Source organism: Gossypium hirsutum, chromosome D13 (assembly GCF_007990345.1).
Source record: "Gossypium hirsutum isolate 1008001.06 chromosome D13, Gossypium_hirsutum_v2.1, whole genome shotgun sequence".
Lineage (NCBI taxonomy): Eukaryota > Viridiplantae > Streptophyta > Magnoliopsida > Malvales > Malvaceae > Gossypium > Gossypium hirsutum.
Window position 1 is genome coordinate 57,677,288 of NC_053449.1, and position 17,561 is coordinate 57,694,848.

The window sequence follows — 17,561 nt, forward strand, 5'->3', positions numbered from 1 at the left end:
CCTAATATCTTTTTAACTACTTAAAAATATTTACCAGCTACAGTATCTACATCTAAAAGAAGTAAACCAGAAAATACAAAATGATATTACATTTCTATTTTTTATATAATATAAAATTGGGAAACTATTTTCCCCCTAAAATCCCACGCAAGCAACACACGTGTTTCTTTTAAAAAATTATGATTTCAATTATCAAGTAGGAAATAATATAAATACAAAAATAACCTACCACGATATCCAACCGAATTTAACTGTTGATCCACGTCAATTCGAAACCCAACCAAATTTGCTCCTTTCCTTTCATTGTAAAATTTGCATTTTAAATATATATTTTTTTATCATAACGCTCTGAAATTCTTTGATTAGTGTGCGAAGAGAATGCTACTTACTGTACTAGAAGCGTTACTTTCTCAATAAACCCTGATTTTGTTTTTTCTATCATTTTCCCGAGAATTTTTCAAGCATCAACAAGAAAGAAATACCCAGAAAATCTACTTATTCAGAAGGTTAGTTGCCCTTTTATTTCGTTTTATTTTATTTTTTATTTTTCATATTTTAGGTTTTGGACTATACTCAGATCAATTTATATTTAAAATTGCTTTTCATTTACTTTGAATTGTTATAATGTTTTATTTACGAATTTGGGTATTTGGATCATTGGGTCAAGGTGCCTCTTTTATTGCTTTCTGTGATAGATTGCTAGGGGTTTTGATGAATGAGAAAAGAGACATCCTTGACCGTCAAATTCATGTTTTCTGGCGGAATTTATTGAGAACTTGGTGTCTGCTTGTTGGTTAGGAAGTGTAGGAAAAGGAAAGAGAATGTCAGGTGTTTTCCAGCTTGGTGTTTCTGGAGCACTACTTCTTTGAACTGTTTTTAGCTGCCCTATGTAGATTTTAGGGTTCTTATGAATCTTATGATCTTTCTATTTGAATTCTACTGTGAGATTGATCAATTTAGAATTTTGCCTGTTGGGTTTTATTAATTTATGCTGGATTTTTCATTATTTTTTAAGGTTAGAGAAACATTTGACAACTTGATGAAATCTTGCATTACTTTGATAACAAGAGTCTTAGTTTCCTTATCTTACTACTGTATTTTTTTTTTTTGTTTCTAAATGTTTAATAGAAAAGTAATTGATTTTTCATTCAATTTAGGGTTACAAATTTCCGAATGATTTTATGGAGTTCATTTCTGTAAATAAATACTTTTATGTGTAGGTATGTTCAAGAACCAATTGCAAGAGTTGGCTCAAAGAAGTTGCTTTAATCTACCATCTTATTCGTGCATCCGGGAAGGCCCTGATCATGCTCCTCGGTTTAAAGCTACTGTAAACTTTAATGGAGAGACCTTTGAAAGCCCTATGTTTTGCTCTACTTTGAGACAAGCGGAACACGCTGCCGCAGAAATAGCTCTAAATACACTTGCCAACAGAGGCCCTTCCAGAGCATTGGCTGCAAGAGTTTTGGTAAGCATTCAACCAAACTTTTATCTACATTCCGGTTCTAGTTACTTGAACACGGTTTTCCGACAGAAATTTTCAATATCTAATCATTTTATTGTCACACTCTTTCCTAGTCATTGAACTCCACTATGATCATTGTCAAAGACAAAAAGACAACTGTTAGTTCCTCGCACTGGATGATGTTTTCTATCCATACCAGTGTTCTTCTTGAATCGAACTCTTCAAATTGATTCATCTTTGACTGAGATTGATTGACCTTATCTACCAAACATACTCTCCTAAAGCTTTCTCAGGTTGATTGTGAATTATGACTCAAGAACACTTTGTGTGCGTTGGCATTTTTATCTCTATTAGTAACTTATCATGTTTTTAACATCGGAAAATGACATCATATAGGGTTTTAATTAGAAGTCGAGGTAATCATCTGTTGTATCCTTGAACATAATGTCTTGGTAGTATCTGTTGTTTTTAACCTCTTTTAGATCAAATATCGGCATGCTTGCACAGTATAATCATCACATTTAAATTTTCCTTTTAATACGATGTTTTACGGGTTTGATATTTCTTTTCTGGCGACTCACTTAAAACTGTTGAGTGACCTGTGTGAAGATTATAGTTCTATATAAGCAATGGAGATGCTAGAAAAACTCTGGATGTCAAGTGTTTTCCTTTTCTCTTTGAGCTCAACTCTGCAGCCAACTTAATTTGTGTCTTTGTATTGCTGTTTGCTACTTCAGCTTGCTCTAGTGAGTAAAATTAAATTAAATAAAAAGTATTTTGATTTTGTGTCTATTGTGCAGGATGAAACCGGTGTTTATAAGAACTTGCTTCAAGAGACTGCTCATAGAGCAGGCTTAAATCTTCCTGTCTACACCACTGTTCGATCTGGACCAGGCCATATTCCTAGTTTTTCATGCATGGTTGACCTTGCTGGGATGAGCTTTACAGGGGATCCCGCTCGGACTAAGAAACAAGCTCAGAAGAATGCAGCAATGGCTGCATGGTCAGCCCTGAGAAAGTGTATGATTCCTGTCAGGTTCCACTTCATTTAGAATTAAACAAGTGCATTGTTTATTCCTCTCTAAGGTTGGGTCTTTTTTGGGTTTAGTATTGTTGTTCCAACTCTTCATTTTTCTCGAAATCACCATGTCTGAGGCATACTGGGATATATGTATGTCATATTACACTCCATGAATATTCCAAGTACATGGTTTATTCCTATCTAAGGTTGGGTCTTTTTCAGGTTTAGTATTTTGATTCTCCGAGGCTTCATTTTTCTCGAAGTCACTGTGTTTGATGCATACCGGGATATATGTATGTCATATGACACTCCACAAATATTCCAAATACATGGAAAAACTTAGAAAAAGTTAAACATATCTGTCTTATATACATACCCATACCAGATACTACACTATACCCTCGCATTTATTTAGATGTGTTTCTTTATATTCATTTGCTACAAAAATATTTCAATAGAAGCTTAAAATCATTTTACTATTAGTAATTCTTTGAAAACTTTGGTACTCACTTTCTACCACTTGAAGTTTTTGCTAATCACTGAAATATTCCTTCAGATGTTCCTATATGCATGTTTTTCACTTAAATATTCTAATATAGTCTGGTGCCTGCAGTGTCTCAGTATGGTTCATCGTCGTCTTCATCACCTTCATTGGAGTTTAAAGGAAAACAAGAACAAGAGCAAGTTGTCATTGCTCGTTTCCTTTCATCGTTACGACCATCTGAAGTGAGACCGTCTATGCAAAACGATTATCGATATGAAAAGCACAGATCAGTCCCTGTATGTCAAGACCTAACCCCACCAAATCAAAGCTTATATTCTGCGCACGGTGAAAGTTGGCCTTACCCTAGCTTTCCCCTTGAAATGACCATGCCCATATACCAAATATGGCAGCAAGAACAACTATTGCAGTTGCAAAGCCATCTGTTTTCATTTCCGGTTTCTTCTGTTCCTCCACCTGCTCCTCAGTTTCTTCCTATTTTAGACCTGGATCGTCATCTTCAAGTTAGAGGCCAGGAACCAAGATTTATGTCTCCAAGGATTGCCATTTCTACAACACACCCTTCTCTTTACATCTCTAATCATTCAGCTTCTCAACCAACCATGGGTAAATCTACAGTGACCATTCAAGAGATACATGAAGAGATAAAAGAAGAATCACCCAAAAGCCCTCCTCCACACTTAGTTAACGATCGGTTTGTTCCAGGTCAAACTAATGCTGAAACAGGTATTGGTGAATCAAAACAGGAAGACCACAAACAGAACACCGAGTTGGAAAGCAAAAGTGATATTGGTCATAGGAAATCTGATGCTGGTTCTCGGCCTGTCAACAACCAATTACAAAATCCACATGCCTTTGAGTCTTCTCATCTTCGATCACAGTATCCTCCATGGACAAGTTATTACGGAAATTCTAGACCAGCACCATCCTATGCAGCGGCTCCTCCGACGATCCGAACTGTAAGCCCGATTTCTTCCATGAGACCGAACATGCAAGAGCCAACAACTCAGGTTCCTGTCCTGCCAAGAATGAGAATTGGAGCTCCGCCATTTTCAACCAGGCCGAGCTTCGAGAGAACGAACCTTGGCAGTATGCATCACAGCTCCATTGCACCACCTGTTAGAATACGGTCTGTTGTACCGGTCTGTTCGGCTCCACCATCAAGAAAAACACCAAATTTCAACAAGGAGAGGCTATTGCCCAACAAAGAGAAGAAAGATACAGTAGCTGAGGATCTATCAACAGCAGTTTCAGAATTTAGTAAGCTTAGCATGTAGAAGGGGAATACACTGCTTTTGACTTTTAAATTAATTATAATAATATTAATTGTATTCGCAATCGTGATAAATGTAATAAGACGTTAATTTAAATCCGGAATATAGCGATGCATAGATAAATACCTGTATAAAACTGAAATTCATATTTTAAAAATTTCTGCTTTCACTTGCTTAGGTTCCTTGTTTTGCTATTAAAAATACTATAAAAATATTAAAATCTTTTAAATAGATAACATCTCAGCCTTTCTTTACCTATGTATATGAGATTTGCAGAGTAGTTGGGTTGCTCAGTTATTTAGTAAACTAATCGAGTTGGAATTTTGGGGACTGATTTTAAAGTCAGCCGACTTCCATTTAACTTGTATGGAAGATGGCTTTTCAATGCGCACAGTGCACAACAATTAGGCTTTGAAGGTTAAGAGGTTGAGAAATAGAGCAATAAAGCTCGTGCATGCGTGAGAGGCTTTCGAGGCAAAGTTGAGATAATGGAAGTTCGAGATGATGGAATAAGATTTCGATTAAAATGAGGGAAGCATGAGCTAACTTCTATTTAACTTGTATGGAAGATGGCTTTTGGAGGTGCTGACTCCAATATGCACAATACATTCTATGTGCAATAATTAGGCTTTACACGTGAATATTAAGAGGTTGAGAGATAGAGCACTCGTGCATGCATGCGAGGCTTTTGAGGTAAAGTTGAGATAGTGAAAGCCCGAGATATGGAATAAGGCTCCTATTGCAATCAGAGAAACTTTTGGTTGAGAATTGAGATAATGAAACAAGGTAAAAATGAGAAAAACTAAAAATTTTATATATACACCTTCATAGCAATTCTAGTTGAGTGAGTCTTTCCTTGAACATTGTTATATTGTTCTAACTACTATCCCTTAAATATTCAATAATATCTCCAACTAATCTATTTTGCAAATTCTTTACTCAAATTCGTCTATTGGATAAAAAAGCCAAACATCTCAACTGATACACATCGCAAACTGAAAAAGAAAAAAAAGGGTTAATTTTTTTTAAATGACTCTGCTGCAAAGGACTGACATAATTACCAAAGTGCCCTTATGAACAATACGTCAATATAAGCGCTGACTTAAAAACCCTAAACCAACCCCATCGCTGTCTCTCTTCGTTTCTCCATTCTCAGCAACTCAGCAGACCGAAACAGAACTTAGGTAAAAGGAAATTAGGGTTTCTTTTTCCTTTAACGACTTTGCATATTTCCTCTCTCTTCATTAGCATGTTTCTTTGATTTTTGCTTTTGCTAGGTTTTCGTGGTTGCTAAGTTGGATTCTTGGTTTTGTTTACTGTAACTTTAACGCTAATGGCCTCCTGTGAAAAACGCAGAAATGGTTGTCTTTTAGCCTTCTTATTTATGCTATGAACTGAAGATGTAATTTATGAACTGGGGATTTAAAAATAAGTGGCTATATATATGTATATATAATGGATTCATTTTAAAAACTCCTAAATGTTGAATTTTAACTGTTTTTTTTATGGTTATGAATTGAAGAGGTAATTTTATGAATGGGGTATTAGGAAAGGAGTGGCTTTTCTTCATGTTCGGGCCTTTATTATTATGATTATTTGGTTTGAAGTTTGATTATGTCGTTGATAGTAATTTTATGGTGATAGTTTTTTAGGTCTGTTTTTCTTGAGGGTTGAGACATGCTTGTGTTGTTCGAGACTCCGGCAGGCTTTGCCCTTTTCAAAGTCTTAGATGAAGGGAAGCTGAATAAAGTTGAGGTAATTTTCTCATTCATATATTGTAAGAATTAATAGGAAGTTGCATTTTTAATCTAGTTATTAACTTTAGAAAAAAGTGCATTGATTGACTGAAATCAATCGCTTTATGTTTTAGTTTGTAGGATTTAAATGTTCGAAGTCTTGATTTTGAAGTTTGTGTTTTTGTTGTTGTAGGACTTGTCAAAGGAATTCTTGGCTCCTGACTCTGCCAGAAAGGTTATCACCCTCTCGGATTTTGATTTCATTTGTTCTCCTTCATTTAGTATCATGCCTTTTGGGTCTACGTTTGACTCTGGAGCTGATCCATTTTCATTTATAATATAATTAGGTTGTGTCGTTGAAAGCCTTTTCCAAGTTTGAAAACACTGCAGAAGCTTTGGAAGCTGCAACCAAACTACTTGAAAGTGCACCCAGTAAAGGTCTGCGCAAGTTTTTGCGTGCGCATTGTGATGGTGAAACACTTGGAGTGGCTGATTCAAAGCTTGGAAATGCAATTAAGGAAAAACTGGTCTGTTAATACTCTTCATATTGCAGATTCTATGGTGATGTTATTCTGTTCCATAAATCTTATTTAAGTAGAAGTAATTACTTTTTTGCAGAAAATTGATTGTGTTCACAATAATGCTGTTATGGAGTTGCTGAGAGGTGTGAGAACTCAGTTGACAGAACTCATATCTGGTCTAGGTGCTCAAGATTTAGCTCCGATGAGTTTGGGTCTTTCACATAGCCTTTCTAGATACAAGCTAAAGTTCAGTGCTGATAAGGTACTTATAAATTATAACAATTTCTTTTGAACTTGATTGAGCATTATCTCGTTTGAATGAGGAGAGTTTTGCAGGGAAAATGTCTGATTGCAGGAATATATAAATAAGTGGGTTTAAGATTTTAGTAACTTTAGTAAGGTGAATTGTTAGTTTTCAGTGTAAGCATTAGATTTTTGTAGTTGTTCGATTTGACAACAATGATCCTGTTGACCTCAGGTAAAAGCAATTAATATTGTAAAATTAGTTGCACATAATAAAGCTAATCCTTTGGTTTGTAATAAATATGGTGTTAAGAGTAAAATGCTGATTGTGAATGCTCTTTAAAAAATGAATTGCTCTTCATATTTGTAGTTTCATTTGCACAAAGCTAGGTCACTGAAACTTGGGTGTATGTGTCTTTGGGTATGTTCAAAATTCTCCACAATTTTCATGTATGTGGAGGGTCTTTGGAGGGTCATATGCCCATTGTCACATCCAAGTATGTGTCAGACACTTGTACTTCATGAAAATGAAGAGTCAATAAGATAGGAAAAAAGTGCTTACTTGGGGTTGAAGTTATCTAGGAGAATCATTGATGTGCGTAGATGCTGTGCTGATATAAGGTGGATCTTGTATGCTATTGAATAATTGTCCTGTTTTAAAGAAATTCCTGGATGTTAAATCACATGATTTCTAGAGCTTTGGTGATGGTATAATATAACTGTATTTGTTGTAGGTTGATACAATGATTGTTCAAGCCATTGGTTTGCTTGATGACCTTGATAAAGAGCTCAACACATATGCAATGAGGGTTCGTGAATGGTATGGTTGGCATTTTCCAGAGCTTACTAAGATCATACAAGACAATATCATGTATGCCAAGGCAGTAAAACTAATGGGTGACCGTGCTAATGCTGCTAAGCTCGACTTCTCAGAGGTATGAATTCCGATTCACTAATCAGAAAACTAATACCCCAACTTGTGTATCAAGTGTTCTATTATGGTAGTACTATCAGTTTGCCAACTATCAATTTCTTAACTCATGGGTTTTGACATAAAGTGCTTGAAGGAATGTTTTCCTTATTTTTAAAGAGTGTTTGCTTAAATTTTCACAGGTATTACCAGAAGAGGTTGAGACTGAATTAAAGGAGGCAGCAGTCATATCCATGGGGACTGAAATTAGTGACCTTGATCTGATGAATATCAAAGATTTATGTGATCAGGTTCTCAATCTTTCTGAATACCGAGCTCAGCTATATGATTATTTAAAGAGCAGGATGAACACTGTTGCACCAAACTTGACTGCTCTTGTCGGTGAACTTGTTGGTGCTCGTCTCATTGCTCATGGTGGCAGCTTAATAAATCTTGCCAAACAGCCTGGTAGTACTGTTCAGATTCTAGGTGCGGAGAAGGCTCTCTTCAGAGCTCTGAAGACAAAGCATTCGACTCCCAAATACGGACTCATCTACCATGCATCCTTGGTTGGTCAGGCAGCACCAAAACACAAGGGGAAGATTTCCAGGTCACTTGCCGCAAAGGCTGCATTGGCAATTCGTTGTGATGCTCTTGGAGATGACCAAGATAACTCTATGGGACTTGAGAACCGAGCCAAGGTAAATTACATACTTGCTTTGGTGACTTATTTTTCTTTCTCCCTGCACCCGCACACTCTTCCTGAAAAAAAAAATAGTGGAATGTAAGGTATTCTTTGCATATTATATTTTTGTAGCTTGAAGCAAGATTAAGGGCTCTTGAAGGCAAAGAACTGGGACGTTCTGCCGGGTCGGCTAAAGGCAAGCCTAAGATAGAAGTCTATGACAAGGATCGGAAGAAGGGAGCTGGGTTAATAACTCCTGCTAAGGTCCGTGTAACTGATTTATCATTTCTTTTTTAGGTTGTGTTTTTTTCTCCTCCTTTAGGTGGTTAATGACACTTTTCTCGTGTACAGACATACAATCCTGCAGCAGATTCTGTTCTCAGTCAAATAACAAACACCGCTGCACTTGATGAACAAGACACAGTCCCAAAGAAGAAGAAGAAGGTTGAGGCCGAACTTCCACAGATAGAGAAAGCAGCTGAGGTACCTGCAATTGAAGCTAAGAAAGAGAAGAAGAAAAAGAAGAAGAAAGCTGACAAGGAAGCAGGTTTGCCAACTAATGAAAATGAACCTGAAAACGAAGAACCTACGGAGAAGGAAAAGAAGAAACATCAGACCGAGGATGTAGAGAATGCTGAAGTAGGAGAGAAGAAAAAGAAAAAGAGAAAGCACGAAGAACAAGAAGATACAGAATCTGAAGTGCAGACCAAGAAAGAGAAAAAGAAGAAGAAGAAGAAGAAGAGTGAAGATTGAGAAAAATCAAAGGCCTTACGTGGTGATCGACTGCCAGACAAATTTTGGGTAAGAAAATAGAATTTAACTTATGCTTGTAAAATGTGGTATTTTGTTGAGTTAATCATCTGGTAGTGTGTTCTTTAAACCCAATTATGATGTATTTTCAACTTCCTTAAGGATGCAATTGCAGGGGAATATCAAAACAATTTTTTGTTATCCTTTTAATTTGAGTTTAATATCTTCTTGCAATGATATGGAAATGGTAACCAAGAGCCTCCATTGGTTACTCTTGAAGGAATGAGATGTCTAGCTTACCACTTTTTTTTTCTTGTGTACTGTAAAAGACACTTATGATGTTTGGAGTACAAATTTCAGTATGTTCAATTCCTTTCAAGATCCTTGGGCAGAATGTGTTGTTTAGACAAACACTGCATGCTGCATATTTCATTGCTGATAAACAAGGTGTCAGTTTTTTGACAGACGCTGGAAATAGTAAGCACATCATCTGCCGCAAAAAAAATCAGCTAAAATATGGGGAATATGTCGACTCATTGAGTTTAAAAAAATGAAGTTAAGGGTAAATAATTGAATAATTGGTGGTGAAGAAAATCTGTACATACCCAATCCACTGACTCTTATTTAGTGAGTTGAGTTGAATGTGAAAGGTACTCGAACTTGAAATAATTTAGATATGAAAATCTTAATTAAAAAATTGACTAATAAATGACAAATGATTTGTATAAAAATTAATCTAAATCTAAAATAATTCGATCCAAATTAATCAAATATAAAATCAACTCAATCCACTTAAATTACAGGTCTAGTCCTTAATCACTTTTTCTAATAGAAATAAAAATTTAATATGGATATAAAGTTTAGGACTTGCCTTAAAAGAATAAGTCTAGTTCATAGTTATTGCTTAAAATAAATTTTCTTTTTTGAAGAAAGTTATTGCTTAAAATATAAATATTGCCACTTTCACAGTATTTGAAATAATATCTTAGGTTATATAATATGTCACATTCATTGCACGGACAAAGACAAATACCTAAGAAAAAAATATTTAAAATAAAATAACAGTTTTCTCAAAAAGGAGTGTAGTTTTTAATTGAGGGTGTTTATGATAAATTGAAAATTATTTATTATTTATATTATTTTAGATAGTTTTAAATAAAAATAAATATATTAAATATATCATTTTAAAAAAATAATTTATTTTAATTTTTTATTTCAATGGTTTCTGAAATGATATTTGTTTTTAAAAAAAAATAGTTTGCCTACTTTTTTTAAAATATATTATATAAAAATAAAAAATTTATTGATTAAGAAAAAATTGTTTTTTTTCCAAATATTTTATATAAATCGTCTCACTTGACTCATAATATTAAAGGAGACATTTTTATTTATAATTTGATAGCAATGGTAAGGGTATTGACAAAAGTCCACAACAACAACGAACAAAGAGAAAGTCCAAAGGGTTTTTACCATATAGAAAACACTTGTAAGCAGAAATGGGAAATCTCTGTCTTTTCTCTTTCAGATTCAACCAAAAGTAAGTGAAGTATCAATTTTATTATGCTTTCTCTCTTACAAAACATTAAAGTTGAACTGGACTAAAACACTTCCAAGCTCGTTTTTAATGTCTTTTTTTTTTTAATCTAAGCTCTTTCTCTCTCTAAAAACTTTCTTTCTTTCTTTTTTCTACTTTTGGATCATTTCTGATGTTGACTTCTGCAAATTCCTTCTTAAATACATCCCAAATTTCTTTTTTTTTTTCCAAAAGCTAAATTCTTGCTGACTAGTTAAAGTTGGGTTTTTGTTGATTTCATGTAATAGTCAACTTTTTTATTTTATTTTATTTTTGCAGATTTAACAGCTTGATCATGCTTGTTAAAGTTGCTTGATTTGTTGAAAACTGATTTTTTGTTGATTTAGAGCAAAACCCAGATTCGAACATGTTGGGAAATGAGGTTTAGATTTAAGAAATGGGGTGTGTGTTGGGAAGAGAGGTATCTTCAGGGATTGTCTCAGAGTCTAGGGAAAGTAAAAATGCTAGCTTTGAATCAGACAAGAAAGTAGAAAATGTCACAGTTCCAAAGGTTGATGCTAGTGTTGTAGAGGTTGAAAATGAGGGTACCCAAAAGGAGGAAAAAGCTAATGGGGAAAGGAAACAAAGGGGGGAAAGGAGAAGGGCAAAGCCAAACCCCAGGTCGAGTAACCTACTGAAACATTCGCTTGGAGAGCAGGTGGCAGCCGGATGGCCTGCGTGGCTGTCCGATGCCTGTGGCGAGGCGCTTAATGGTTGGATTCCACGAAGGGCCGACACATTTGAGAAGATTGATAAGGTTGGTTGCTTTGTTCTTGTTCAATATTTCTGCTTTTCATGTTGATCATTATTGAATGATAATGCCAGAATTGTAGTTTGTTTCGAAATTATAGCGGATATAATTGGTTGTTTCTTTCATTGTAGTTCCATTCTTTGTTTAATTTTGGCTTAGGATGCAGCTTGGTTTTCAGTGTTGCTCTTCATTTATTGATGTTTTTCGAAGTTAGTGCATTTGAATCAGATACTTACATTTCCCTACTGATGGTAGATTGGTTCAGGAACATATAGCAATGTATACAAAGCTAAAGATATGGTAACAGGTAAAATCGTTGCTCTAAAGAAGGTTCGGTTTGATAATCTTGAACCTGAGAGTGTGAAATTCATGGCTAGAGAGATCCTCATATTGCGGAGATTGGATCATCCCAATGTTGTCAAATTAGAAGGTTTAGTTACTTCAAGGATGTCGTGTAGTTTGTATTTGGTGTTTCAGTACATGGAGCATGATTTGGCGGGGCTTGCAGCAAGCCCTATAGTGAAGTTTACAGAGCCACAGGTTAGCTTCAACTTGTTTCGTGATTTAAAATTATTGTAAAATCTGTGGTTTAAAAGGTATGTCACATTGTAGGTTAAATGTTACATGCATCAACTACTCTCTGGCCTTGAGCATTGTCAGAACCGTGGGGTGCTTCACCGTGATATTAAGGGGTCAAATCTTCTTATTGATGATGGAGGAGTACTTAAGATTGCTGATTTTGGACTGGCTACATTCTTTGATCCAAATCGCAAGCATCCCATGACTAGTCGAGTGGTTACTTTGTGGTATCGAGCCCCCGAGCTTCTTCTTGGGGCTACGGATTATGGTGTTGGTGTGGACCTTTGGAGTGCAGGATGCATTTTAGCTGAGCTCTTGGCTGGGAAGCCCATTATGCCTGGTCGAACGGAGGTAGGTTTTTGTTTTGTTTGCTGTTTATTCGGTTTATCAGATTGCAATGTTCCATGGTTACTGCATAGAGACTGGAGCTGACATCTTGCAACCAATAAATTACAACATCATATATTGAAATGCATTTATATTCGATCTTTGCCGGTCACTGCATGGTGAAGATTTGAATAATGTGATGTTCTATGTAGATTTACTAGCACTTCATTGCTACTAACTATAGTTCTTTTCTTGAAAAATTAGGTAGAGCAACTACATAAAATATACAAGTTATGTGGTTCACCGTCAGATGAATACTGGAAAAAGTCGAAGTTGCCAAATGCAACCTTATTTAAGCCTCGGGAGCCATATAAAAGACGCATAAAAGAGACATTTAAAGATTTTCCACCATCATCACTGCCCCTTATCGACACTCTACTTGCAATTGATCCAGCGGAACTTCTAACTGCGACTGCTGCATTAAGAAGTGAAGTAAGTTCTTTGATTTCGATGAACAGTCTCGATTCTTGGCATCTTTTCATTTTTATATATAAAGATCAATTTGAAGATACCGTTCTGAAAAGTGTCTTTTCCACCATTTTATTCTTCTTCTGCAGTTCTTCATGACCGAGCCTTATGCTTGTGAACCTTCTAGCCTCCCAAAATATCCCCCCAGTAAAGAGATGGATGCAAAACGGCAAGATGATGAAGCACGGAGGTTAATTCTTTTACCTTTTTTCTCTATCGACTATAGTCACCGGCTCTTTTACAAAACTGTGCTAACTGATTGAGGTTGGAAATTGTTTCAATTTGATGGATTTCCATGACCAAAAATGATAGTTTGTTCAGTTTTACTGTATGCATATATATAAGAACTATACAGACCCTCAAACATGTATGCCATTTATGGAAATACATACTTGTTCTGAATATATATATGTGTGTGTGCGCGTGTATATATAGAGAGAGGAGCAGTTAATAAACTAATGTTGTTTGCATGCATAGGTATACAGATTCAGGGTTTTCTGGATCTTAGTTACTTTGTTCTGAAATGTGAATGATTCTTCCCTATAGTTAGATGATAAAGGTTGTTATGATCCAAAGAACTTTGATTTTTACTGGTCAGATAGATGCTCTACTATAAAAAATAATGTTCTATGATTTAGAATCATTCTATTCTTCAGTCTATGTTTGACATTGGTTCCATTTTGAGTTTAACTATGCCGTGACATTGTGGTAATTAGTGTTCTAGCTATAGTTATTTACTTCGAAAGTTTCAATCTAAGCTATTTTGCTATAATTATTGTATATTTGAAAGCATCTGACATCCATGTATCTCTTTATATTTCAACTATGATTAAAGAGAATATGTATGAACCCTTTCTTTTTCTGGTCTAATGTGCAGACTCAAAGCAGCTAGTAAAGCCCCAGGTGACGGTGCAAGGAAAACACGAACACGTGATCGTGCAAGGGCAGTGCCTGCCCCAGAAGCCAATGCCGAGCTTCAGTCTAATCTTGATGTAAGTGCGACCATTTGCTTTTGTCATCAACCATTATCTTCTATTGTTAGAATTTGTTCCCTGCTTCCCCTATGTAATTGAGAATAGAATTTCGAAACCGGAGCTTGTTTGTTTGAGCTTTCAAGTTGTTATATTGGTAACAAAAAGTTAGGCACGTGCATAAGTACTTGTTCAAAGATAAGGTGTTCTAAATCTCGTCTTAACTTTCCTTGTTAGATATATTGTCCTATTTCGATTGTGATCAAGTTTCTGGCCACCTACTGAATATATTTGATAACGCAGCTTTTGCTAGTCTGTATTTAACACCTAATTTAAGAGTCTATACAAATATTAAGGCATATTAGTATTGCTGCGACCTTTCATTTTTCTTGAAATATCCGTGTCTGTTATATATTCCAGACACGAGTATGGAGAGATGATTCTCCAAGAACTCTTCAAATACATAGAAGTTTTTAAAAAAAAGATTGCACATGTTTGAACATTTCCGTTACTTTTAACTAATTTCGGTTATATATTGAACATTTCCATTATATATTCAACATTCACTCCAAAGTGCAGTCAAATGCACTGACATCAAGTACATGTTTGAACATTTCCGTTACTTTTAACTAATTTCGGGTTTTCAATGTGAAGCAGAGAAGGCGGTTAATAACCCATGCGAACGCAAAGAGCAAAAGCGAAAAGTTCCCCCCACCACACCAAGATGGAGCACTTGGCTTTCCTTTAGGAGCATCACAACACATTGATCCGTCATTTGTTCCTCCTGATGTCCCCTTCAGCACTACATTCACATATTCGAAAGAACCAATTCAAACTTGGTCTGGTCCGCTGGTCGAGTCTGCCAGTAATGGTGCTCTGAGGCGAAAGAAGCATGTTGCAGTCGATTCGCACGAACCATCTAAACCTCCAAAAGGATCCCAAAAATGAATGAAGTGGCGATACCTGGTTAAAGGCAAGAAGAGCACACTTTAAACTCTCAGATTTACGAAAACCGGTTGATATTGCATTCGGTGACAGTGTCCAGAACTCTTACTGCTATAGAAGCATGTATTCAAGGGTTTGAAATCAATTTATTTATTTTTCTATATTTTCCTTTGTTCTTTTACCTTTTTTATTCTTTTTACAATCCTAAGTGGCTGCCTTTGAGGTTAAGTTCTCCATTGTTATGCATATTTTTATTTCTTCAGTTCTTACAGTGTTGTGTTCTAAACTGTACACTATCTAGATTAATGGAGACTAGAGAACATCATGGGGAAAAAAACTAATAAATGCTTCAAAATTCACTTTTTGTTGAGATTTATGTTTAAAGACAGCACCTTTCATGTTACAAAAATTGTTTCAACCTGATCGAATATAAATCTTTGTGATTTTCTTTAAACTTATCAGAACAAATAATAATAGAAAATACTACCCACAAGTGATTGGCTTGTTCTAATAAAGTGGACAATGATGTTACATCCATTTTTATTAGTACTGGGCATGCATGGTACATGTTTTTATAATTTATATAAATATCATAGGTTATGCCAATCATATTAATTATGGATCACCTAAGAGGCTAATCACCATTACCTCAATTCTCTATTAATAATAATAATAATAATAATAACCTTTAGCTGACGGCAGTGTTGGGACTCGAGATTATAGATTAGTTGGTTGGAATAAAAAAATTTATGGTTGGAATAAAATTGAAAAATTAAAAAAAATTATTTTTTGGATTAATATGTAAATTTGTCACTAAATTTTAGGTATTTTTATTGATATTTGTTATTGAACTTATCAACAAAAAGTAAATTCACCATTATACTTAGAACGTTATATTGAACTTTGTCCCTTTATTTAGGTTAGATTGAATTTTGCCATTAAAATTAGTTTTGGTTGAATTTTACTATTTATTTTAATTTCACATTATTCGAAGATAAAATTTGATAAAAAAATTTTATTTTATTTTAATATTTAACAATAATAAGCTAATTAATATAATATTAGAAGTAATAAAAATGGTTATTTAAAAAATCTAATGTTGTTTTTTATATGTATTTTTTATTTTTAAATATTTATTCCATTAAATAGAATTTCTATGTTAATGATGTTCACGGAATTAATCAAAAATTTGACTAAGGCAAGTGCACCTATCAATTAATAGTATAGCTACGGTGAGAGAAGATATCGTTCCCATGAAAACTACAAGTACTAGTAATTACTGTCTTTCTATTATTTAACTAAATAATTCAAGTGATTGATTAAAAACTAAAATTAACTAAATTAATTAACTAACGAACACAACAAATAATAAATCAGGAAAATAATCGATTAACAACCAAGAAACGGAATAATAGCCAGGAAAGAATTCACATAGATTTCATCTGTCACTATCAATCCAAATTACGCAATTTCTTTACTTACTATCTTGATCCATAGAAATCCCTAAATTATGCAAATATCTCTTTCGAGCATAAGAACAGTTGACTCTAGGTTGATTAATTGAAATTTCTTTCTAATTAAAACCCCTATTATCGCATTAACTCGTGATATGGATTCCCTTATTAGATTTGACTCTAATCCGGTAGATTTATCTCGTTCTACTTCTAGGATTGCATGTAGCTCCACTCAATTACGCAAGATCTATTCTTAAACAGGGTTTATTCAACTTCCGATTTAAGCACATCAAACATGAATCAATAATTTAGAAACATCAAATCAAGAATTAAGCACACATAATTAAGAACAAGAAACTAAGTATTTATTACGTAAAATAAAAATCAAACGACAAAATCTATCATAGGGTTCATCTCCCTTGGTATTTAGAAAATTAGTTTATGCTTGAAAATAAAAAAAACAAGATACAGTATAATCGAAAGAAATAAAGAAACTCATAATAATCTTCTAAGAAATCAACTGGAAATCTTCAATCTTGACAAAAATTAATCTGCCACAAATCAATGTGGCAAATTAAAATTTTCCAACAAACTTAAGGAGCTTTTTCTCGAGCAAAATAGAGTTTTTAGCTTAGTTTTTTTGTTATTTTCGTATTTTTATATTTTTCGGGTAATAAGTGAAAATCTCTTGTTTTTGTGTTTTTTTTAACTCAAATTGGCCGATAGTGTGCCATTGGGAGGTCTAACATGTGTTTGAGCGATGTAGGGATGTGTCAGTAGTCGAAAACGAGCGAGAACGACATCTAAGGCAAGGGTATAACGATATCTAACCCCTAGAATCGCGATACCTCCGCAGTATAAAAAACCAATGAGACCCTTCAGTGGTATCGCAACATCCTCATTGGATATCACAATATCCACCTCTCAAGGAAGACCCCCAAGTTTAATATTGCCTGAGATATGGCAATATCCTCTTCTGGGTATCACGATATCACACAAGGCTCGTGTAGGGCCAATTTTGGCATAAAAAAGTCATCAGAACACCCTTCAAAACAACAAAAATTTTGGCACTTTTCTAGGGTTTTTACTTTTCTCTTCTTCTACCTTAGATTAGAATTTATTTTTCTATATTTACTTATTGTTCTTAATTTTTTTTATGTTAATTAAGTTAGTTAACATTGTAGCTAAGGTTTATTTACATTTCCAATCCTTGTACCTTTCTTTCAAGACTCTTTAAGCTTTAATTTAATGTATTTCAGTTTAATTTACTCTCAATCTGTTAAAGCTTATTCCTTTTATGTTTTTTGCTTTAGATTTCTTTGTTAA

General features: G+C 34.5%; 3 protein-coding genes across 9 annotated transcripts; all 3 read left to right on the forward strand.

Moving 5' to 3' along the window:
- Window positions 1–239: 239 nt before the first annotated feature.
- LOC107888286 (double-stranded RNA-binding protein 2) lies at window positions 240–4,498 on the forward strand. Its single transcript, XM_016812345.2, has 4 exons — window positions 240–506; window positions 1,221–1,468; window positions 2,266–2,485; window positions 3,100–4,498. Exons 2-4 carry the CDS (start codon window positions 1,223–1,225, stop codon window positions 4,263–4,265), a joined length of 1,632 nt encoding a protein of 543 aa, XP_016667834.1. The 5' UTR covers window positions 240–506; window positions 1,221–1,222; the 3' UTR covers window positions 4,266–4,498.
- Window positions 4,499–5,303: 805 nt separating this feature from the next.
- LOC107888288 (probable nucleolar protein 5-2) lies at window positions 5,304–9,308 on the forward strand. 4 transcript variants are annotated; one of them, XM_016812351.2, is made up of 10 exons: window positions 5,352–5,446; window positions 5,540–5,623; window positions 5,907–6,017; window positions 6,192–6,233; window positions 6,346–6,525; window positions 6,617–6,781; window positions 7,497–7,697; window positions 7,876–8,373; window positions 8,490–8,621; window positions 8,709–9,308. In XM_016812351.2, exons 3-10 carry the CDS (start codon window positions 5,940–5,942, stop codon window positions 9,108–9,110), a joined length of 1,698 nt encoding a protein of 565 aa, XP_016667840.1. In that variant the 5' UTR covers window positions 5,352–5,446; window positions 5,540–5,623; window positions 5,907–5,939; the 3' UTR covers window positions 9,111–9,308. The 4 variants fall into 4 exon arrangements, with proteins under 4 accessions (XP_016667839.1, XP_016667841.1, XP_016667840.1 ...); XM_041109271.1 differs by having other exon boundaries at window positions 5,915–6,017; XM_016812350.2 differs by lacking the exon at window positions 5,540–5,623 and having other exon boundaries at window positions 5,304–5,446.
- Window positions 9,309–10,478: 1,170 nt separating this feature from the next.
- On the forward strand, window positions 10,479–15,043 carry LOC107888287 (probable serine/threonine-protein kinase At1g54610). Of its 4 annotated transcripts, none has more exons than XM_016812349.2 (8): window positions 10,479–10,644; window positions 10,960–11,437; window positions 11,687–11,971; window positions 12,044–12,361; window positions 12,602–12,829; window positions 12,955–13,055; window positions 13,743–13,857; window positions 14,494–15,043. In XM_016812349.2, exons 2-8 carry the CDS (start codon window positions 11,078–11,080, stop codon window positions 14,782–14,784), a joined length of 1,698 nt encoding a protein of 565 aa, XP_016667838.1. In that variant the 5' UTR covers window positions 10,479–10,644; window positions 10,960–11,077; the 3' UTR covers window positions 14,785–15,043. The 4 variants fall into 4 exon arrangements, with proteins under 4 accessions (XP_016667838.1, XP_016667836.1, XP_016667837.1 ...); XM_016812347.2 differs by having other exon boundaries at window positions 10,480–10,644; window positions 14,491–15,043; XM_016812348.2 differs by having other exon boundaries at window positions 10,488–10,644; window positions 11,028–11,437; window positions 14,491–15,043.
- The last annotated feature ends 2,518 nt before the right edge of the window (window positions 15,044–17,561 follow it).